Source organism: Rhinatrema bivittatum, chromosome 4, assembly GCF_901001135.1.
Source record: "Rhinatrema bivittatum chromosome 4, aRhiBiv1.1, whole genome shotgun sequence".
Taxonomy (NCBI): domain Eukaryota; kingdom Metazoa; phylum Chordata; class Amphibia; order Gymnophiona; family Rhinatrematidae; genus Rhinatrema; species Rhinatrema bivittatum.
Genome location: NC_042618.1, coordinates 333,567,654 through 333,591,414, shown reverse-complemented (window position 1 = coordinate 333,591,414; position 23,761 = coordinate 333,567,654). Strand labels below are relative to the sequence as shown.

The 23,761-nt window shown below is 46.4% G+C and overlaps 1 protein-coding gene across 4 annotated transcripts in view; it reads right to left on the bottom strand.

Annotated features, from left to right (window-relative positions):
• TNRC6C (trinucleotide repeat containing adaptor 6C) overlaps window positions 1-23,761 on the bottom strand; it is a 309,688-nt gene that overhangs the window by 47,573 nt on the left and 238,354 nt on the right. For all 4 annotated transcript variants that reach the window (XM_029600392.1, XM_029600391.1, XM_029600389.1 and 1 more), the window contains one exon: window positions 4,371-4,454. In XM_029600392.1, coding sequence (XP_029456252.1) covers window positions 4,371-4,454 — 84 coding nt within the window. The remainder of the gene's footprint in view (window positions 1-4,370; window positions 4,455-23,761) is intronic.

The following is a 23,761-nucleotide window of genomic DNA, read 5'->3' as shown; positions in this document are numbered from 1 at the left end:
ACCTCAATATGTGCCAAGCCGATACCTGCTGGCTCTATTGAATTCTGCCGCAATGGCAGCTAATGTGACAGTCCTCACAGCAGAATGGCCTTGGCCTAAGCCATATCTAGTAGGGCTCTGATGGAAGTCCAATTGAGGTGATGGACTGAGATGGGACTTTGGGTATTTATTTTATTTGTTTTTTCATATACCGACATTCAACTAAAGTCATCACATCGGTTTACATATAACAAAAATTAGAGAGGTTACATTGTAATAGAAAGTAAAACAGAAAATAAAACAGAGAAGGAGAAATAAAAAGAGATAAGTTTGAATTAGATGTTAATTCTTATCATGTTATAAATGCTTTTTGAAAAAGCCATGTTTTTAGATTCTTTTTAAAAGTTTGTGAGGATGATTCAAGTTGTCCTGTTTTCTTTGGAATCAAAGTACCTGGAGTAAAATCCATGCCTTCTTTGCCATGGTGGAACAGGTTCAACCACTCTGGCCGTTAAGAGGGAGGAGAGTTACGCTAGCAGTACTTTCTGTTGCACTACCAGCCCCCAATACTGGCACGGAGGATAATTTGGTGGGACGCCCAACAGATTGAATTGGTACCCCTGACGGATGATGGACAGAACCCACTGGTCCGAGGTTACACTGGGCCACTGATTCGCGAAGAACCACAGCCCTGGTTACGGGCGACTGGCTGATGCTCCTTGTGGTCCAGTCAAAACCCCGTCCCTGGGTTTGAGGACCCCGGGTATCAATCGAGGACTGGTGCTCCTTGCCAAGGGGTTGCTTTGGGGGCACTGCTGCAAAAGCCGGTGCATCCCTATGCCCAGCACTGTGCACTGACGAGGAATGATGTCGATACTTCTTAGGCTTCCCTTGATGCTCAGCCTGGTCTTTCCCCAGTGCTGAGGTTGAAGACGATGAACCTGGCATCCTCGATCCGGAGAAGATTGACAGTGGTCGGTCTCTAGCACCCCTATCCACCGGCGACCTCGATGGAACAGACGATCCCACTGATGTCTATTGTAAAGGGTCCAATGGTGCAGTTCCAAGGCTCTTAGATGCCGATGCATCGGACTTCTTTGACCCAAAGAGGTATTCCATCTTGTCAAGTTGAAGCAGACGTCTCTTCAGGGTCATCTGTTCACACAAGCGGCAACCCTGAACATCATGCAATGCCCCCAGGCAGAGGAAGCACACTTCACGTGGATTGGTGATAGACAATGGTCCTCTGATACTGGGGGCATCTGCGAAAACTGGACGTGGCCATGACGGAGAGAAAAAAAAGGGCCGAAGGACAGAACGGTGGCGGAGATGACCAGCGGGCACTAAGGCACCGCCACCATGGGGGGAATCGACCGCGAAAGTAAACTTACCCAAAGATGTCGAAAACCCTGACTGGGGATGCAGTGGGAAGGCACCGAGAGGGACCCGGCGAAGTAACAGAGAAAAAATTGTGAAAACGCAAAAATGAAGTTTTCCACTAGGCCAAAAAGTCAAATATTTTTAAGAGCTCAATCAACCATGAAGCTCACAGCTCTGCGGAAAAGAAGAGACTGAAGAGGGACCCGCGTGGACATGGGGTATAGGGCATACTGAGCATGCTCAATGGCAGCCCTGGTCACCGATGCAATCCTGGCATCGATGCGTCAGATCAATGGTGCGCCGGTCACAGATGTGCACAAGTAACCATTACTGGGCATGGCACCGAAGGTGCGGCAGCAAACTGCTTGCCCAGACTCCTGCTCAACCTCTCTCACAAGGAGACTGCACTGCCATACCGGCAAGCAGGAGGAGAGGCTACGTCATCCAGGGCTCAAGCCCGTGGAGACTAGTTCCTTTGAATGTGGGCAGAATGAGCTCTCTTCCCACAGGAACAGTGTGGTCTTCGATCTCTGCACTGTCTGAACCTCCATCGATGCCAACTGATTGGTGAAACCAAAATGAACTCCTGCCCGGGCAGAACTCAGGCGAGTCCCCAGGTTCAGCAGCCTACATGGATCACACACAGACTGCATTCAAGTCAGTTCTGCCAGCACCTGAAAAAGTTACAAAATAGAGCAAGGAGAGGACACAGATACTAAATTACCAGTGCAGTACTTTTTTTTTTTTTTTTTTGCAATAAAGGATAGAAATAGACTTTGCTGGACTGTACAGAGACTAAGGCTTGCCATGCCATGTGGCTGGCAGACAGAGGAAAGAAGAAAAAAAAGGAAAAAATAAAACTACTGTAAGGCACTAGAAAAAAATCACTTACAAAAACTGTGAGGAGAGAGAAAAACAGAATACCGTGAGACACATGGCTCCGTGGGAAAAAAAAAAGACTGAGGAACGCTGCCTAGGGGCCAGAGTAGGGCATGTTTGAAGATCTAGATTCTTTGAGATCAAAGTTCCATGCCGGGCTCCATCCAATGATGTCACCCACGTGAGGACTACCATACTGCTTGCCCTTGGATAATATATGTATTGTTATTTTCTGAAGGGACCAAGGGACTTGAAAGTGAAGCCCCTCTAGGTGGACTCCCCATCCTAGGTTGGATGTATTAGTGGTGAGAACAAATTTGGAAGGATAATCCCTTTACTGTCTGTGAGAGTCACCAAGACAGGGAGTCTTGTGACTCTGAAGAGACTGCATAGCTTGATTCAACTTAGACACCAGTCCATCAGTTTTGAGTCACATGGTTGGCAGTGGGTCATGTTCAAACACTTTGGTCTTTAAGATGGAGAAAATTCCTGACCTGTGGCTCTAATTTCTGGATAAGTTGAAACATTTGGGCAGGCAGTTTGGAGGGAATGCCTAAAGATATAATCTGTAACGTTCTCTTGCAATCTGGAGGTCCTAGTTATTAGAGTTTACAAGTCAATGTTTTACAAAAACTCAAGACTTCATGCCCCCAGAGAGAGCTATTCCAGAACAGAGACTTGCACAACTGGTTATTCCTCTTGGATCCAGTTGAAATCCTGACCTGATTTTGACTGGGTGGTGGTATAGGGTTTTGAGCTCTTTGGATCTTTTTGGGAGTACTAGATTCCTCTCTTGACAAGAGGGCCCTTGCTAGTAAAATTTCTGAGGAAAAGATGGCTTCTTCAGGAAACCACTCTGGTGTCTTCAGGATGTCAAAATCAGCTCATAAGTTACCATGAGAGACAATGAATTGTCAAGTCATGCTCCTTAATTATATCTGCTGCTTCAAGACTGTCTCAACTGTATGGCACATTTGCAAACCTTTTTTTTGCATGTCTTCAAGACAACCTGAAGCTCACAGTCATGAGAGTTTGCAAGTGTTGACACTGTAGAGGATCTAGATGCAGCCTTAAAAATACAAGTCATAGAAACTAGATGTTTCTTAAACTTTTCACCTTTTTCCGTAAGAATGTGAAATTTGTTTTGCCTCTCGAGATAGATGGTCAACTAATTATGTACCATCTTCCAAATTGGTATGACTTTGGCTTTCAGCAGAAGTATCTTGAGCCCTTTCTCAGATTCAGGAGGAGAGATTGGGACTCTGTTCGACTTTCAGTTTTATTCTCTGAGTAAGGCACTGAAGAGGCAGAGGACCTCTGCACTGAGGTCTGGTCACCAGTGCTACTGTAGTAGGTTTCCTGGGCCATGTGTTGAGCTTTTAAGGCCAGCTTCTTGGAGCTGGGCTTAAGTTCACCATCAAGGAAAGCACAGAGCATAGCCTAGATATCAAGGCCAAACCATTCTGTGTGGCATCCTGAAACAAATTTCACAGCCATCAATGTTGTGGTCCTTGCCAAGACAAATATAACACTTTGTGATGGACTTCTTTTGTCTGCAGCTGGGACAAAATTTGAGGCCACTGGCCTTCTTCTCTGACATGTTGAGAAAAACAGACAACGCAAAATTAAGAAAGCAAGAACTTTATTTCAGAGGAAAATACCTGTGAAAGGAAAACTAACTGGAGGCCTACCCGATACCCAATTTCCTGCTGAAAAATCAAAGAGGGCAGGCTGAATGAACTGAACACCTAATTAGAGAACAAAGCAATATAATTTCTGACTGAGGCCAGGAGCAAAACTGCAAATTCAAAAGCAAAAAATCATGGAGCCTGCTAGAATGTATCTGACTGTGCCAATGGAAAAAAGGAATCTGAAAGAAGCTACAGTGCTGCTATACTGCAAACTCTGGAAGTTTGTTCCCCTCAGCAAGATGTGCTCACATGACCCACTTCTGCAACATGGTGACACCTTTTTTTTTTTATCAGAGAAATTTGAAAGTCTTATAATAGAGTTTTCTATGTCCTAGCACTAGTTCATACCAGGAAAACAATTACATCATCATTAACTTGAATGCTGGAAATGACAGTACTGATAGGAGTCAGAGGGAGAGCCAAACTGGCGAGTTAACCTACTTGCTGCTCCTGTTGTCTCATAGGTCCGGAAACATTACGCTGAGCCTGTAACATCTGCTGTTGGATTTGTAAACGTTGGTACGCCTGTAGTTTCAAAGTAAGCAGGTTTAAAGTAATGTGGCAATTGAAAGATATTTTTGCATATACTTCATCATTGGCTATAAATACAGATCCATCATAATCAGTTTTTTGGAAACTAATTTCACAGACAATTCTGGAAAATTTAATATATGGTGCTATCAAAGATCACAATGCTTTAACATACACAGTTACAAGCTTCCTAACCCAAAGAGCTTTCAAACTACAGTTGACTATTGAGCACATGGACAATTTGTTCAAGGTCAGATGGTGACACTGATAGGAGAAATTAATTAGGATCTTTAGTTTCTGGTCTCTGTTCACTATGATACACGTTATGCTGTTTATGTTCTTCTTATAAGGTCAGGCAGGTTCCATACATGCCTGGCTGTTGTAATATGGTGCCAGGTTTAGTGGGGGAGGGAAAGTGAGGGGAAAAGGTGGCCTGTGGCTGTTGGTTGCGTGCAGCCTATAAGTTAGGTTTGTTTGTGGTTTGAATTCAAACCACCTGCTGCTGGGGAACTGATTGGTTCCCATGTGACCGGGGGTAGCAGGGAGTGGGAGAAGTCGGGGTAGTCTCCCTGGAACGCTGCTGAGCAAGCTTCACTTGCCCGCTGCTGCGCCAGACGCTGCAACCCTCCTTGCTTCTCTCCGGTCGGCTCACCTCATTTTAGAGCATACCGGTCATGCAGGATGGCATCAGAGGAAGCAGCGATGCCGGGTGAGGAGCTGTCCGCGTCGGAGGAGGTCCGTGGCGGTTCGGGTTTGGGAGCTGCTTTGGCAGCGGTGAGTACTGATGCAGGTGGTCCCAGGGGGGCGGGTTTCTCGGTCCCGATTGCGTGGCGTCAAGGCCGCGGCAGTCCGGAGAACGGGTGCTTCCACGGCCTTACCGAGTGCTGCGTGCGGTCAAGCTGCAGCCCTCCCCCTCTGTCTTGCGAGACTTCCGGGCGAGACGTCTGGGCCTTTGCTGGCACCTGGTCAGCAGCAGCTTCGCACTCGAAGCTGTCCAGTGCTGAAGCTGGGGGAAACACAGCGTCTGAAAATGTGCTTTTAAATCCTCCACTCAGGCCTGTTCCTGGTGCTGATCCTAGGCCCAGGGGAGCTGGGGGTGAGCCGGGTGGGGATAGTGGTGGCCCCAGCGGCCGGGCTGACTGGTGTGGGCTGCCTCGGTGGGTTCTTCCTGGTCCCATGGGGGAGGTTGCTTCTGGGATTTGTAATCCGAGTCCCGCTCCAGGTCCTGCTTTTGAGAATAACTGGCGATATATGCCAGTGGGGACCCAGAGTACTTCTGGGGCTCTTGTGACAATTGGAATCCTTATTTTCCACCTGGGGTGAGGGGCCTCCACCTTCTTGGTTCAGTCATCCTCAGGGGAGGTTTCCTCCTACTCCAGTGTCCCCTTGGGGTGCTACCTCCGGCTCTTGGCATGGGGTTCCGGCTTCGCCCTGTTTTGGTATGGGCCCTTGCCGTTGGCCCTTCTTCTGAGGGTCCTCCTGGGGGTTCGGTGGTCTTGGGGTCTTCTGGGCCTGCGGTTGCTGCTGCTGCTCCTTTTTCGCAGACGTATCCAGCTGCGGAATCGATAGATGACCCTGGACTTTCGCGACGAGAAGAATGGTGGAATGATTCTGTTTCCATGGTGGCAAATACGTCTGATTTCGTGGTTCCAAATCTCAGCGAGACCAGTCCATCCAGCAGGCAGCCTGGTGAGTCATATGCTCTTATCGGTATCGGGGTATCAGGTCCTTCCCAGGACAGGGTACCAGCTGCCCCCAACAGTGGGGTTGCCAGCTCGAGTGAACAGGCTTCTGTTTCAGAGGGAGGGGTTTCAGAGCCACCGGCTACTAGTTCCTCGGCCTCCAGGAAACGGGAGAAGTTTCGGCGAAAAAAAGAAACGCTCTAAGTCTAGTTCTTCCAACTCCTCTTCCTCTTCTTCTGCCTCTTCAATAGTGGGCTCTAGTGAGAAAGGTGCTGCCGGCGGGAAGGGGCAGGTGAAGGGGGCTCCTACGCTAATCAGCCTGTCCAAATTGTGGGAGGATGTCCCTAAGTCCCTTCGAAAGAAGATCAGATAGTGTAAGTATATTGATATCTTCCAGTTGTTGGAGGGACGCAGGGGGAAGAGAAGGCAGAAGAAAAAAAGGGGGTGGGTGGACAGATTTCAGGATACTCAATGGAGGGTGGCTTGCAATGTGCTCAATTGGATCCGTTCCTTCCTTCGGTTGGCCAGTGTGGTAGGTCATTGCGACCCTGCCCAGTACGGACCTCTGCTCGCATATGCTGATGCCATTCTGGCAGCTAGTTGGGTGTATGAAGGATGGTCGTGGCTCAATTACGATGAGCACTTCAGGGATCAGATGGAGAACAAATTCATGACCTGGGGTACTAGGGATGTCTGGTTGTGGTTGACCCAGATGAGCGCTAAGGCAGGGTCTTCCGGTGGAGCTGACGGTAGCGGAGTTTCCAGTGGGTTTGGCGTGCGGCCCTTTCGTGAGGGAGCGGGTCCGGCAAGCGGCGGTCTAGTGGGGGTCAGTTTCCCGGATGTGTGCTGGAGGTATAACCATTTGGCCTGCAACTTCCCCGACTGCAAACTTAAATATGTGTGTTCCAGCTGTGGGATGTGTCACCCCGCCTCTAAATGTCCAAAGTGATCTGGCGTCGGGAGTGGCGGCACTGTCGCTGCCAAAAGCACCCAGAAATGAAGTAGCGGAGAAGGCTCCCACCCCCCATCTGTTTGACGGCCATGTTGCCATGGCTGGGTAGGTATCCTAAAGAGGAGGCCTCGCGTCTCTAGTTTTGTGGTTTTGAACACAGCTTTCAAATTCCCTTTGTGGGTCCTGTGGGGGTTGGGGGGGGAACAGAACTGTCAGTCGGTGCAGAAATTGGCTCATGTGGTTGCTGCTAAATTGCAACATGAGATTGACTTGGGGAGGATTGCGGGTCCTTTCCTGGTTCCTCCATTTGTTGACTTTTTATCGCCTTTGTCGGTGGTGCCGAAGAAGGAACCAGGAAAGTTTCGCTTGATCCATAATCTTTCGTTCCCGGAAGGCAATTTGGTCAACGATTACTTTCCCAGAGATCTTTGCACCGTGCGGTTTGCTTCCTTTGATTCGGCGGTGGCAGTGGTCCGTCATTGTGGTGTTGGGGCCCTGATGGCAAAACAGGACATCGAGTCTGCCTTCAGGCAGCTCCCTATTCAGCCGGAGTGTTTTTCCTTGTTGGGTTTTCGTTTTCAAGATGCATTTTACTTAGTTCATTTGTTCATTGGGTGGTTGCTGAGCGGGCCGGTGTGGCAAACATTGTGCACTATTTGGATGACTTTCTGTTTGTGGGTGACTCATCTTCATCGACTTGCCTGCACCTGCTGTGCTGTTTTCAGAGCACTACCTCTGACTTTGGTATCCCCATAGGAGAGGGCAAGCCAGAGGGCCCTTGTACTAGGCTGGCTTTCTTAGGTATTGAGTTGGATTCTATCAAGACTACTTCATGGCTGCCGGCGGAAAAAGTGGCAGTTATGAGAGATCTCATGTCCAAGGCAATGCTTGCCAAAAAGCTAACTTTACGTCAGATGCAATCCCTAGTGGGCAGTCTGAATTTTGCTTGTTGAGTAATCCCTATGGCCAGGGTTTTTCTGCCAGATTGAGCTTCAGTACGACCGGTTTGCGGAAGAGTGGTCATCACATTCGCATAACTCAACAGATGCGTGAAGATTTGTGGATATGGGACTGTTTGTCTGACTTCAATGGTTGTTTGTTGTGGCAAAACGAGTCCATCTCGAACCATGACTTGGAATTGTTTACCGACGCCACTGGATCTGTTGGCTTCAGCGCCTACTTTCAGGGTGCCTGGTGTGCGGCACCTTGGCCAGTTGATTGGAAGGATGCCGGGGTTACCAAGAATATTACTTTCTTGGACTTGTTCCCCCATTGTCGTCTCTGTGTTCCTGTGGGGCTCGCATCTCCAAGATAGGCGGGTAGTGTTTTGGTGTGACAACTTGGATGTCGTGGAAGTCATCAATAAGCGGTCAGTGAAGTGTATACTGGTGTCAGATTTGTTGCAGGAGTTCGTGCTGCGCTGTATGGGGTTGATTACTACTGTATGGGCTCAGCCTGTTCCTGAGGGTCTCTAACTCTGTGGCTGATTCTCTTTCTCACTGCAAGTGGGCCTTGCCTTCAGGAGCTTGCACCAGAAGTGGATCAGCATGGAGCGTCTGTGCCACCTTTCCTTTGGAGCTTCGGTTCCCAGAAGCATGGAAGCTGCTCCAGGCATCCTTAGCTCCATCCACCTGGAGCAGTTACGTGGCATCAGCAAACAAGGTTGTGTCCTTCCTGGCTGGTTTGGGTTGGCATTGGGGCCAGTTTCAGATGGGAACATCGTGCAATTTATTGAAAGTGTTAGGGCGAGTGGGGCTTCTAGGGCTTTGATCGCTAGACAGCTGTCCAGGTTCTCTTTCTTCATGAGGACCCATGGCTGGGGTTTTCCTGTAGGGAGGTTTTTGGTTCATCGTTTAATGCTGTGGTGGGCCTGTGGGTCCGCTCCGGAGCCAGGTAAACGTTTACTTATTACCCACGAGATTTTGAGCAAGATGTGGGCGTCGTTGCCTAGCATTTGCGACAGTGATTGCGAGTGTTTGTTTCACCTTGCCTTAGTTTTCGCTTTTTCGCTGCTTTTCGAATTAGCTAGTTGGTCGCGAGAGCTACCAAGGGGTCTAAGGCTTCCGGCCTCTTTTATTTATTTATTTCAAATTTTTATATACCGGCATTCGAGACAGCAGTCACATCATGCTGGTTCACATAAAACAGGGGTGCATAGTAAACATAACTATAACAAAGGTGCTGAAAAGGCAGTTACATATAACAGGGTAACTGCCTGTTATATGTAACTCTTATTATATAACTCTTATTATATAACTTATTATATAACTCTTATTATATAACTCTTGTTATATAACTCTTATTTCAGCATGTGAACATCAGAGCAGATTTGGTGGTTCTTTTTATTCACAGATCCAAAAATAATCAGGTAGGTAGAGGGTCATCGGTGGTGCTTCATTTGTTCCAGGCTTGCGGACCTGCCCTGTGATTAACGCAGTCACCTTCGGGCGGATTCGCCCTGAAGGCGGTTCTCATTTTCTCATTCATTGCGACTTACGGCCACTGACAAAATACCAGTTTGAGGCGGTTTTGCGGGCTTGCTTGTCTGCGTTAGGATTGGATACCTTGAGGTTTGGGACTCACCCTTTCCGAATCGGTGCAGCAACATCTGTGGCAACATCTGGTCTGTCGGGTGAAGTGATTCAAAGACTAGGGAGATGGAAGTCGGATGCCTTCAACTGGTATGTGCTTACTGGCACTCCTTAGTCGCACATATTAATTTTTTCTCCTTGCAGATGAGGCATACTAGGGGACTGTTGTATGGATTGTGGGGCACTCCTATGTGGCCTGAGCCCATTCGCATGCTCAAGGGTGCCCGTATGGGACAAATTTGGAATTGGAGGGCTGGAGAGTGACTGTTTGTTGGCTGGGGCGGAGGGGAATGTGCTGGGGGTAGTTGCTGCTGTGTCTGCGACAGGGGCTTAATTGGTTCAGCCCACCACATGTTTTAATCATCCATCTTGGTGGGGAATGACTGGGGCAAGATATCCAGCTGCAGGTTTATTAGCATGGTGTGCAGGGACTTGGTGTCCATTTCCTGCTTGTTGCCTGCTACTGTACTCTGCTGGTCTGACATAATTCCAAGGCCGGCTGTGATTGCGAATAAAATTTGGCATCGTTGTCGTGCCAAGGCCAACCAGCAGATTGGTTCTTGGCTGGCCGCGATGGGGGGTTTTCATATTTGGCACGATTGGTCCTGGGATCTGGAGGGTGGGCTGTTCAGGAGGGATGGGGGTCCACTTATCCTTTATTGGTTTGGACGTATTCTTGAATTCGCTGCAAGAGGCCTTGGAATGCATCCTGTGTGGGGGTCCTGGCTGCATCTTTGGGGGTCGCAGGTAATTCTTACTTGCACCTGTGGTGGGTAGCTCGAGCCAATTGGGGGGTTAAGCTTTGGTTAAGTTGTCTGACTTGACAGGGGTCATGTCAGGGATTCCTAGCAGAACTGGGTTCAGTTGTTGCTGGTATGACTCCTTGCTGGACAGTGGCGAGGGTCAACATGGTCGGCTCTTTGCTGGGTGGTGGCGAGGGTCGTGGGATGCGCTTCAATGTCGTCACCATACAGGCTGGGATAGCCTGTGTATGCCTGTTTCACTGGTCAGTGGCAGACGGGTGGTGGTGGGGGAATTTATTGTTATGGTTACCTGGCTCGGAATCCTGGGTGTTGGCAATAAAGCGGCGGCCTGTTTGATCCCCAATTTTTATTGTGTGTGTATTTATTCTATTGTGAAGGGACAGGCGCGGGCAGAAGCATCAGTCCTGGCTACCTATATTACATATCTATTGTCAGTGCCAGTAATTGTTTTAGTTTTAAGAGCTGAATGATTCTACATCAGCCAGCTGGTTATACTGCTAGTAATTAAGTTTATGCCAGCACAGCTTGCTGAAATAATCAAAGTAAAACTACATGGTTAATTTTGCTTTGCTTATTGACCCATGAAAAGTATTGGCACAAATATGCGCCTGCTCTTTGTGCAAATACTTTTTTTTTTATAAGCAAAAACTATCCATTCAAGTGCCTCCCCCAACCTAATTCTGCTCTGGACACACCTGCATAGATAAGTGGGTAAAAGCACTTCAATTGCTGACATACACAAGTACTTTTATTGTAATCTAAAAAGCCCATTTCTCTAAGTTAAAAGCATTTTACTAAGAAAAGAGCTTTCACTACTGTCCTCTAAGAGGGAAACTTTCAAAAGCTATTGCCCCAGGTAAATTGGCTGGCTTAAAACTGCCCACTTTCCTGTAGGTAGAAGCAGGTGTAGAGATCAATATCCCATGTACTTTAACCCACAAGAAAATTAGGTGGGCTCAGAGCCAGGGTTAGGTTGGGGAAGGAAACAACATGCATAGTTTTGGATTTTCAAAACTACGTGCATTATTTTGAAAGGAAAAAATACATGCGAAAAAGCAAATGCAAATCTCTGCAGGTACTTTTTCCTTAGGCAATTTTCAAAAGGGAAATTATGCTTGTACTTCCCTTTGAGAAGAGGTACAAAGTCCTTGGCTAAAAGTATCTGTGGACTTTGAAACTAATGTGGGCTCTTTTAAAAACTACACCATACTCATAGACATTTGCTTTATAATTTCAGTGTACAGAGCTTTCATCCAAGGTTCTTCATAGCTCTTTTCTACATTAATTTTTATTTTATTTTTGTTTAAGAAAATCTGGTTTCCCTTTTTAAGCAGGACATTGCTCTCAACCATCCTCTGGTTTTACAATTTTTTTCTTGGAAAACTATCTGCATTTCATATTGTTGATAATGTGGAACTATACAAGTAAAAAAATATTCTCTTCTGTTAAGCTCTTCAGCTGTGTAAACAACATTGCTTAAGAAGCTTTCAGGTTATAAGCAGTTTTCTGACAAACAGCAAAGCAGTATGTGGCAAGGTTTTCATCTACTCAGGAATGAAATAAAAATCAGTTAAGTCCACCCTGATGGCTTATAATGAAATGGACCGCACTGCAAAGTGTGGATGTGCACTCTGTTCCTAGATCTGGCTCTGGAGGATAGATGGATCTGCAACAGGGCCGGCGGAAGCATTAGGCGGGGTAGGCAGTAGCCTAGTGCTCTGGAAGTGGGCAGGGCGGCAGTTTTGAAAGGAAGGAGGAGATGAGAAGTGGCGCAGATAAGGCATGGAGCTGGAGGGTGTTTTCTGTTTTTGGATATATATTTCTTTGAGTAGCTGAGGTTAATTGTCGTCTGCGGTGTGCGTGTGTGTGAGAGAGAGCACATGACACCATCACCACCTAAGGCAGCTGGGCATCTTTCCACAGACACTGAGTGTACATGCTGCTTAAACCAATGTTTTATGTTTCTTTCCATATAGCTTTCCTTATCTGGATCTATGGAATTTAACAAAGTTATTTTCAACTGGTTCACAATCAGGATTCCACAAATAAATGGTGTTGGGAAGCACTGCTATATCCACATGTGTATGGAAGCAAATAAAGGATTATATTATGTCCAGTGAGAACAGGGATGATATTTACTTAAAACATACAAAATATTAAGATTAATAAATATTTGTGACATTTGCACATGCGCCAACAGCAATGGAAAAGACATGTGGTTAAGTGACCAGCATACAAAAATATGGCTACTACAGCAAGAAGAAATTAGTTCTTACTTGATAATTTCTTTCCCTTGAGTCAAGCCAGACCAGGCCAGATGCATGGGTCATGTCTCTCAACCAGCAGATGGAGACAGAGACTAACAGATTTGCTGACATTTCTTATAGGCTCCCGTGCTGACATCAGCCTGCTAGTATATTCTATGTAACAAGCTAAGATAAAGCAGAGTTGCTTGCCTGTAGCAGGTGTTCTCCTAGGACAGCAGGATGTTGGTCCTCACACATGGTTGACATCATCGGATGGAGCCCGGCATGGAAAACATATGTCAAAGTTTCTAGAAACTTTGGCCCACTGAGCATGCCCAGCATGCCACTATCCAAGTGGGGTCCCTCTTCAGTCTCGTAACAGAGAATTGCGAAAAAATGAAACAAACATGAGAGAAACCCAAGTCCACGTTTGGTGGGCAGGTTTCATGAGGACTAACATCCTGCTATCCAAGGAGAACATCTGTTACAGATAAGCAACTCTGCTTTCTCCTAGGACAAGCAGGATGGTAATCCTCACACATGGGTGAATCCCTAGCTACAGACTACTCCTGAACCACGATGAAGCCAATAGACACCTAACCAGGTGCCAACGGGCACAACAACCCTGGTGCTGTTGGTAACAGAGGAAGAAAGCCTGAACCCGAACAATGGGCCCTAGGCAGGAAGAGTTGGGTTTCACAGAGAGAGATTCCGAAGGACGGACTGGCCGGCCGAAACTGCTATCGCGGACATCCCTGTCCAGACAGTAATGAGAGGCAAAAGTGTGGCAAGAACTCCACTTCGCAGCCTTGCAGATCTCATCCATGGGGACCGCTCACAGATGGGCCAACAAAGTCGCCATGGCTTTGACAGAATGAGCCTTGACATGGCCCTCAAGCTACAGTCCCGTCTGAGTGGAGCAGAAGGAGATGCAATCCGCCAACCAGTTGGACAGAATCTGCATGGAAACAGCAACTCCCAATCTATTCCTGTCAAAAGAGATGAAGAGTTGCGTGGACTGCCTATGGCCTGCTGTCCGCTCCAGGTAGAAGGCTAAGGCTCTCTTACAGTCCAAACTGTACAGAGCCCATTCGCCCTGGTGCGAATGAGGCTTGGGAAAAAAGGTGGGAAGGATGACTGACTGGTAAAGATGGAAATCTGTCACCACCTTAGGCAGGAACTTAGGATGTGTGTGCAGAACTAACTGTCATGAAAGAACTTCGAATAGGGTAGATACATCACTAAGGCCTGCTCGCTGACGTGACTGCGACTATAAACATGACCTTCCAGGTCAGGTACTTGAGGTCACAAGAATGCAACTGTTCAAAAAGAGCTTTCATGAGCTGAGCTAAAACCTCATTGAGGTCCCAGGACATAGCAGGAGGCCGTAGGGGAGGCTTCAGCTGAAGCAGACCTGGCAAAAAGCGGTCCACAATGGGTTGCACAGAGTTGGGAGACCCATCCACACCCCTGGTGGTAGGCACCAATAGCACTCAGGTGTACCCTATTGGAGTGTGTCTTTAAGTCAGCTTTCGAAAGGTGCAGAAGGTAAATCAAGCAGCTTTGGGGTGGAGTAGGAGAATGGATTCAGACCGTGGTGCTCACATCACACGGAAAACCTCTTCCACTTCAGCCATAATTCTTCCTAGTGGAAGGCTTCCTGGAGCCACCAGGACTTGAGACACATCAGAGATGTCAAGGGGCTGCAGAATTAACCTCTCAACATCCAGGGCATCAGGGACAAAGCCCAGAGGTTGGGGTGGTACAGCCTGCTCCCTTCCTGCATGATGAGACCTGGGGAAGTACCCAAGCTCATTGGGTCCCAGGAGGGGGAACCAGATCTGCCTTGGGCAATGAGGGGCTATAAGGATCATAGTTCCCCTGTCCTGAAGAAGCTTCAGGAGAGTCTTCGTTACCAGGGGAAGCGGAGAATAAGCATACAGAAGGCCCTAGCCCCAATGGCGGGCAAGGCATCTGAGGCTGGTTCGCCATCTCTCCTGTACAGGGGGATGTGAATAGATCCATGTCCGGGATCCCCCAGAGGCAGAAGATCCGATCCGCTACTTCCTGGTTCAGGGACCATTTGTAGGGTCAGACGTCAGCCTGTTTACCACCACATTCTCTGACCCGGCCAGGTACATGGCCTGGAGCACACTGGTGGGACAGATCCCAAGCCCAAATCTGGACTGCTTCTTGGTACAGGAGGAACAACCTCGTACCTCCCTGTTTGTTGATATACCACATAGCCACTTGGTTGTCAGTCCGAATCAGAACCACTTTGCTGATCAGCCGATCCCTGAACGCCCAGAGCGCATATCAGATCACGCGAAGCTCCAGGAAGTTGATCTGACACTGAGGTTTCCTGGGCAGACCACTGGCCCTGGCTGTGGACCCCCTCCACATGGGCACCCCACCCATTTTTGAATGCATCTGTGGTGAGCATAATCTAGGCCGGGGGATTTTGAAATGGCACCCTCTGCTCCAAATTGGCAAGACTCTTCCACCAGGTCAGGGAATCCCAGAGAGGTGGAATAATGTGGATGCAGATGTGGAGGGTCCTGGGTGGCCTGGCGCCACTGAGACCGCAAGGTCCATTGAGCTCTGGGCATATGCAAGTGAGCCAAGGGAGGAACATGGACGGTCGCTGTCATGTGTCCTAAGAATTGCAACATGGGCGAGCCGAAATCTGCTGGCTCTGTTGGACCACTCCTGCAATGGACACCAACATGAGCGCACACTCGCGGGGAAGATATGCTTGGGCCCGAAACAATCCCGCGGCGAGGAGGTATCACAGTAGAAGCCAGTGCCAGCCCAAGCCTGGTATCGTGCGAGGACGGAGACCGATGGCGATGTTTCTGGGGTTTCCCTCAGTGCTTGGCCCGGTCTTCACCCTGGCACTGAGAAAGAAGGAGAGAAAGCAGAGGTCCTCGAGTGACAGAAGACCGATGAAGGCCAATCTCCGGCACCCCCCTCCACTGGGGGCCCTCGTGAAGGGGTGGACACTGAGGGATTGGTGTCCATCAATTCTTCCCGGCCCTTCGGCTTCGATGCCCCTGACACCGGTGTCGAGTGTTCGGACTTCTTGGGGCTGAACAACTTCTCCATCTTGTCCAAGCGGGCGCATCGGCCCTTGGGGGTCATCTGGTCGCAAAAACAACATCCCCGAACATTGTGCGATGCCCTCACGTCCAAGGTCACTGACGAAAACCCGACGATGCCATGAAAAAACAGCTGGCAAGTGGTCGATGTCCAGCAGACACACAAAGGACGCCACTACCGGGAATCAACCACATAGAAGGCAAAAAACTTACCGCGCCACAGACTAACAGGCCACTCTCCTGCGCACGCGATTCAGGAGGGTGGCCTATGCAAATTAGGGCCCGCGGTAAAAGGAGGCGCTAGGGACACTAGCGCGTCCCTAGTGCCTCCTTTTTGACAGGAGCGGCGGCTATCAGCGGGTTTGACAGCCGATCTCAATTTTGCCGGCGTCGGTTCTCAAACCCGCTGACAGCCACGGGTTCGGAAAACGGACAACGGCATAATTGAGCATTCGTCTTCAGACCAGTGGGCCGATTTTTAATTTTTTTTTTTTTTTTTTTTTACTTTTGGGGCCTCCGACTTAATATCACCATGATATTAAGTCGGAGGGTACACAGAAAAGCAGTTTTTACTGCTTTTCTGTGCACTTCCCCGGTGCCGGCAGAAATTAACGCCAGACTTTGGGCAGGCGTTAATTTCTGAAAGTAAAACGTGCGGCTTGGCTGCACATTTTACTTTCTGTATCGCGCGGGAATAACTAATAGGGCTTTCAACATGCATTTGCATGTTGCGGGCGCTATTAGTTTCGGGGGGGGGGGGGGGGGGGGGGGGTTGGATGCGCGTTTTTGACGTGCTATTACCCCTTACTGAATAAGGGGTAAAGCTAGCGTGTTGAAAACGTGCGTCCAAATGCGGTGGAGCGCACTGTACTGTATCGGCCTGTTAGCTGGGAAAATGGAGAGGGACTCGCACAGGAAAACACATTTTCCGAAAGAAAAAAAGAGCATGATCTCCCCAACCATGAGACATTATCTCTGTAGAAAAGAAGAGACTGAAGAGGAACCCCATGTGGATGTGTGGATAGTGGTATGCTGGGTATGCTCAGTGGGCCAATCAAAATTTTTCCCTGCCGGGCTCCATACGATGTCACCCATGTGCGAGGTCTACCATTCTACTTGTTCTAGGAGAAACATTTTTAATACAAAAAACCAAGGGTGGCCAACTCTGGGTCCTCTAGAGCCACGAACAAGCCTGGTTTTCAGGATATCCACAATCATGAGATAGATATGCATACAATGGAGGCAGTGCATGCAAATCTATCTTATGCATATTCATTGAAGGTATGCTGAAAACCAGGCCTGTTTGTGGCTCTTGAAGACTGGATCTAGCCACCCCTGCACTAAACTTTCCATCACCCCCCACCCCACCAAGCAACAACCAGAGGGTTACCCAAGGGAGAAACAAACAAAGGGTACAGCAAAAGTCTTATCAGGGAATGCAGGTTAAAACATCCAGCATGCCAACTAGTGCACACAATTGATTATTCTGAAAATAAATAAGAGTAATACATTTGGCAAAACAGAAAGGTCCTGGACTGGCTGACTCAAAGAAAGGAAATTATCAGGTAAGAACAGTCAGTCCAATCCAGACACATGGGATGCACCCAAGTTATCCCTCTACTGGATGGGATACTGCCAAGTCTGCTCTAAAGACTTCCAAACCAAAGAAAACCTCTTCCCTGGCTTAAAGGTTGAGATAATAGTGCTTTGACTAAGTATTAAGGAACTCCAGGTTGCCACTCTGCAAATCTCCAACAGGGCATGAGGCAAAGTTCTGTCCATGAAGCCATCTACGCCCTAGTAGAATATGCCCTCAAATTCTTGAGAAGTGGCAATCCCTTAGGTATGTACACTGCACTGAGAAAGTATTCAGACCCCTTCACTTTTTCCACATTTTGTTACGTTACAGACTTATTCTAAAATTAATTTGCATCTTTCCCCTCCTCAGTCTACACACAATGTCCCATGACGACAAAGAAAATCAGGTTTGTAGAAATTTGTGCAAACTAATTAGTAACAAAAAACTGAAATATCACATTTACATAAATATTCAGATCCTTTGCTATGACACTCAAATTTGAGCTCAGGTGCATCCTGTTTCCACTGATCATCCTTGAGATGTTTCTTTGGCTTGGTTGGAGTCCATTTGTGGTAAATTCAATTGATTAGACATGATTTGGATAGAAACACATGTCTATATAAGGTCCCACAGTTGACAGTGCACGTCAGAGCAAAATCAAAGCCATGAAGTCGAAGGAATTATCTGCAGACCTCCGGGACAGGATTGTGTCTAGGTACAGTTCTGGGAAAGGGTACAAAAAAATTGCTGCAGCACTGCAGGTGCGAAGAACACAGTAGCCTCCATCATTCTCCATCATCATGGCTTCCCTCAAACCACTTCTAAAGAAGCCAAACTCAGACCCCAACGACCCAAACAACTTCCGTCCAATCGCCAACCTACCACTCATAGTTAAGATTATGGAAAAATTAGTCAACACGCAAATCTCAGATTACCTCGAAGACAACAAAATCCTCTTCCCCTCACAATACGGGTTCCACAAGGCGCCCAGCACAAAATCCCTCCTGGTATCACTGACAGACTACCTGATTCTGGGTCTTGACAAAGGTCATTCATTCTTACCGATCCTGTTGGACCTCTCAGCCGCCTTCGATACCGTTAACCACGCAAGCCTCATAAACCAACTCAGATCCACTGGAATTGCAGGTACTGCTCTAACGTGACTCAAAACTTTCCTCAACAACAGAGGCTACAAAGTGAAAATCCACAATAAAGAATCCTCCCGACATGACGCACCTATAGGAGTCCCACAGGGATTCTCCTTATCACCCACCCTGTTCAAAATATACCTACTCCCGTTGTGCCAGCTCCTAACGGATCTTAAACTCAAACACCTTATCTATGCAGATGATGTTCAGATAGTAATTCCTCTCAAAGAATCCCTCGTCAAAACCCTCGAATATTGGGAATCTTGCAGATCAAAAATCAATGACCTACTCTCCAGCCTGAATCTCATTCTAAACACCTCCAAAACCGAACTAATACTTATTGCTCCAGAAAACAATAACTACTCCAGCCACTCATCAAACATCCCTCTATCTTCTCAAGTCAGAGACCTAGGAGCCATAATTGACAATAAAATGAACCTGAAAGCTTTTGTAAACCGCACCACTAAGGACTGCTTTCACAAACTCCAAGTGTTGAAAAGGATAAAACCACTCTTCCATTTTCAGGACTTGTAGAACTATACTTCAAGCAATAATCTTTGCAAAATTAGATTACTGCAATGCTATCCTTCTGGGCCTTCCATCTTCATACACCAAACCCCTACAGATAGTACAATACACGGCTGCAAGAATTCTCACAAACTCCAAAAGAAGAGACCACATCTCACCAATCTTAAAAAATCTTCACTGGCTCCCCACTCACTTCAGAATCATCTACAAGTCCATCATATACAAGTCCATCCATCACCTTACAGCTCTGGACCTTCAATATCCGTTTAGCCTACATGTCTCTCACAGACCAACCAGAGAAGCCTACAGAGGATCCCTCCAGGTACCGAACACAAAATCCACCCGGCATACAACTTCAAGAGACCGAGCTTTCTCGACTGCAGGACCCTCACTCTGGAACTCCATCCCCACGAATCTGCACCAAGAACCCTGCCTACCAACGTTCCGAAAAAGATTGAAGACTTGGTTATTTAAACAAGCCTTCCCAGACAACTCTTAACCACCTCCAATTCCACCCAAGCAATGTAGCCTACGGGCACTGTAAATAATTAACTTATGTTAACCTATACTGCTCTCCTCTTCTTCTCCCAGTTCTATTACCTTGTTTCATTGTAACTGCAACCCTGATGCACCAGTTATAGTTTTATTGTTCTATGCACCCCTTGTTCTAATGTAAACCGGCATGTGATATGTTCATGAATGCCGGTATAGAAAAAACCTAAATAAATAAAATAAATAAATTCTTAAATGGAGGTTTGGAACCACCAGGACTCTTCCTAGAGCTAGCCGCCTGCCTGAATTGAGCTATCGGGGGAGAAGGGCTTTGATCAGCGATGTGACCAAGAACCCAATGATCACTCAGACAGAGCTCCAGAGTTCTGCTGTGAAGATGGGAGAACCTTCCAGAAGAACAACCTTCTCTGCAGCACTCCACCAATCAGGCTTTTATGGTAGTGTGGCTAGATGGAAGCCACTCCTCAGTAAAATGCACATGACGGCCTGCTTGGAGTTTTCCAAAAGGCACTTAAACGACTCTCAGAGCATGAGAAACAAGATTCTCTGGTCTGATGAAGCCAAGATTGAACTCTTTGTCCTGAATGCCAAACGTCATGTCTGAAGGAAACCAGGCACTCATCACCTAGCAAATATTCCTATGTGAAGCATGCTGGTGACAGCATCATGCTGTGGGGATGTTTTTCAGCTAAAGGAACTGGAAGACTAGTCAGGATCAAGGGAAAGATGAACGGAGCAAAGTACAGAAATATCCTTAATGAAAACCTGCTCCAGAATGCTCTGTACCTCAGACTGGGGTGACGATTCGTCTTACAACAGGACTACAACCCTAAGCACACAGCCAAGATAACGCGGGAATAGCTTTGGACGAGTCTATGAATGTCCTTGAGTGGCCCAGCCAGAGCTTGTACTTAAACTCGATCAAACATCTCTGGAGACACCTGAAAATAGCTGTGCAACGATTATCCCCATCCAACCTGACAAGAGCTTGAGAGGATCTGCAGAGAAGAATGGGAGAAAATCACCAAACCTAGGTGTGCCAAGATCGTAGTGTTATATGACTTGAGGCTGTAATTGCTGCAAAAGCTGCCTCAACTAAGTATTGAGTAAAAGGTCTGAAAACTTACGTAATGTTTCAGATTTTTTTTAAATTAATTTGCACAAATTTCTACAAATTTGATTTTGCTTTGTCATTATGGGGTATTGTGTGTAGTCTGAGGAGGGAAAAATACATATTATCCATTTTAGAATAAGGCTGTAACGTAACAAAATATGGAAAAAGTGAAGGGGTCTGACTACTTTCTGAATGCAATGTAAACCTTCCCTATCACTTCCTTACTCCAATGAGTATCGTCACCTTTGAAGCTGTTCAGACTCCTCTAGATCCTCTAAACTGAACAAATGATACTCAGAGGTTTTGAAACTATTAGTGACCTTTAATTACAGATAAGCTCTCCTGACATCTAATTGATGAAACTGAGCATATGCTTCTCTACCAGAGTCCCTTTGAAAGGAAGGGAGACTTACCATTTGGTTATGGTTAAGAAGAAAAAAAGCAAAACCATCTTAGGAAGAAACAAAATAATCAATACTGCCTTGTCTGAAGAACACAATAGAGCCTGCAGATCCAAAATTCATCAGGCGGAATAGATTGCTATCAGAAAACACCACCTTAAAAGTAAGCAGTTTAAGTGATGCCTCTCAGATGCTCAAATGGATGATTAACCAGGTATGACAACAGCAAATTCCAATTCCAGAGAGGTACTGATTCTCTTACCAAAGGCTGAATATGCTTCATTTCCTGAAGAAAACAAGACACATTCAACGATAAAGGTCTGCCCATCAACTCACCTGTGTAGCAGGCAATAGACACTACCTACACGTTAAGGAGTAAAGGGCCAACTTTTATCCAATCCTACCACATGAATTCTAAGATAACCAGCACACAAGCTCCTTAACTTCCACTCTCTCATATATGCCAAGGATGTGGAAACTTTAATCACAATAGCATATTTACAACTTTCTCAGAATATCCCTTCTCTGACAGATAAGACCTCTCAAAGACAAAATCAAGACAGAGCCTTGTGAATCACCAGCCTCTGAACAGTAGATTCCTGTCCTGAGGCCAACAATAGCAGATCTTCTCCAGCATCCTCACTAAATCTGCATACTAAGGATGCTTTGGCCAATTGGGAGACAGCCCAGGATGCCCAGAAAGCTTCAATACTCTGCTCACTAGAGGCCACAGAGGGAACCCTGAACTGGCCAGTCTTGAATTAGCTACTAAACACAATCACAAAAGGATGAATTGTAGACCTCTAACAAGCAACAAAGAAAACTAAAGAGACACCTTTTTTTTTTTTTTTAAACATAAAACATAATTCCTCAAATAACTGCACCACAACAGCCTGCACTGCAGGGAAACCCTATCATAGGAAACTGCATAAAAAAAATTTCAAAAAAATACAGGACATTTAACAATTGCAATTAAAAATAGTCCAAAAAACTCTTAGGAAGACTTAGCTTGAATTAGGGCATTCATACCAGATGAACCTCTTACCCTTCTTTGGCTGAAAAATCTTTACACCTAAAGACCGCCCACAAGTCCATCACTGGTTCTCCCCATTTGGATATTCTCTTGGAGAACACCTCCCAGGAAAGACTCTATTCTCTGAGGTCCAGCTTGTTGCGACTGAGTTAGTCCATTTGTATATTCTCTACTCCCACTATAAGAGCAGCAGAGAGCCCTTTGCAGCTTCTCCACCCAGACCAACAGCAGACCTAACTCTTCCACCACATGCCAACACTTGATCGTGCTTGGGGAATCACACATCACTGCTGTAGCACTGGCTGACAAGATCCTGACCTTGAAGAATGGAAGCAAACTAAAAGAAGTGCCTTCCCTATCGTTCTGGTTTCCAACTGATTGATGGACCACTTGGCTTTGTCTGGATTCCAAGTGCCTTGCGCCACTATACAGCAAGTGCCCCAACTCCAGAGACTGGCATCCAAGATAACCATTATCCAAATGGGAGATTCAAATATAGGGAATCCAGTGGATTCCTAAGAGAATTAGTTCAGCTTTATTGGGGGGGGGGGGGGGGGGGGGGGAGAACAGTACAGCATAGATCTTGTGGGTTATAGCTCCCTCAGGTGGGAGCCTAAGATGGTGCACTCCTAGTGTGTATATAAACCCGTCACCAGCTAAATGTTTTGGATTTTTGAGTTGACTATCCTAGTGGGTAGCATGTTCCTTTGCTCCCTTTTGGTTTGTTTTTCCTAGGGAAGGACCCGGGATCTCTGGGGTTAAAACCTGTGAAGTGAAAGCGGCAGGGTGCCTTTCCCTATTTTGCCATAGTTTTTGGAAACCTCTCTTTTGTGAGGAAGTTTATTTTACCCTCCCTGCCCTTTGGATTTTGGTTTCCCTTTTCCCTCTTCACCTGAGTTCCCTAGGGCCCAAGAACTAAGTTATGTAAAATCAGAGGAGGTAATGTTTCACAGAGAGAGAACCATAGAACCATCTGAATCCTAGACACAGGAGAGGAGTATAAAGGTACCACCCAGGTATGGAACAGCAGAAAGAAGAAGAATATGGAGTAACTACAGAAAAAATATGCAAAATAGGACTCAAGACTAGCATATCTAAACTGGACTGAAATCATATCCAATATATACACTGGGAGGAAACTTAAAAACTACCCAAATGTTTGAAAGGGACAAGGAACAAATTCCTTAATTAATTTAATTTTTTTAACCTATTTATGAACTTGTAGTCCACACTATCCAAAGTACTTGGCAGATAACAAAATAAACATACATAACAGAATACAAAAATAAAAAAATAAGGTTAATATAATAAAAATATAAGGAATAAAAACCCCCCAACATAAAACAAAAATCATATAATATCATGATCATATAATATTATGAAATTATCTTTACCATCTGAATAAATCTACTGAAAGCTTAAGGTCTCAAATTTATTGAAGCTCTAAAGTGTAAGAAAGATTTTGTAAATAAGAGCTGTAAAGAACATTTCCATTAGTTTCATCTTTAGCCAGTAAAAGTTTACAATAATGTTTAAGTGTATGTACGTTTTAATACTGTAAACCGCCCAAATCATTTTGTTTGGAGGAGTGGTAGAGAAATACTTGTAAATAAACCACATCAGCTTCCAGCATGATTATCAGTGCTGTTAAC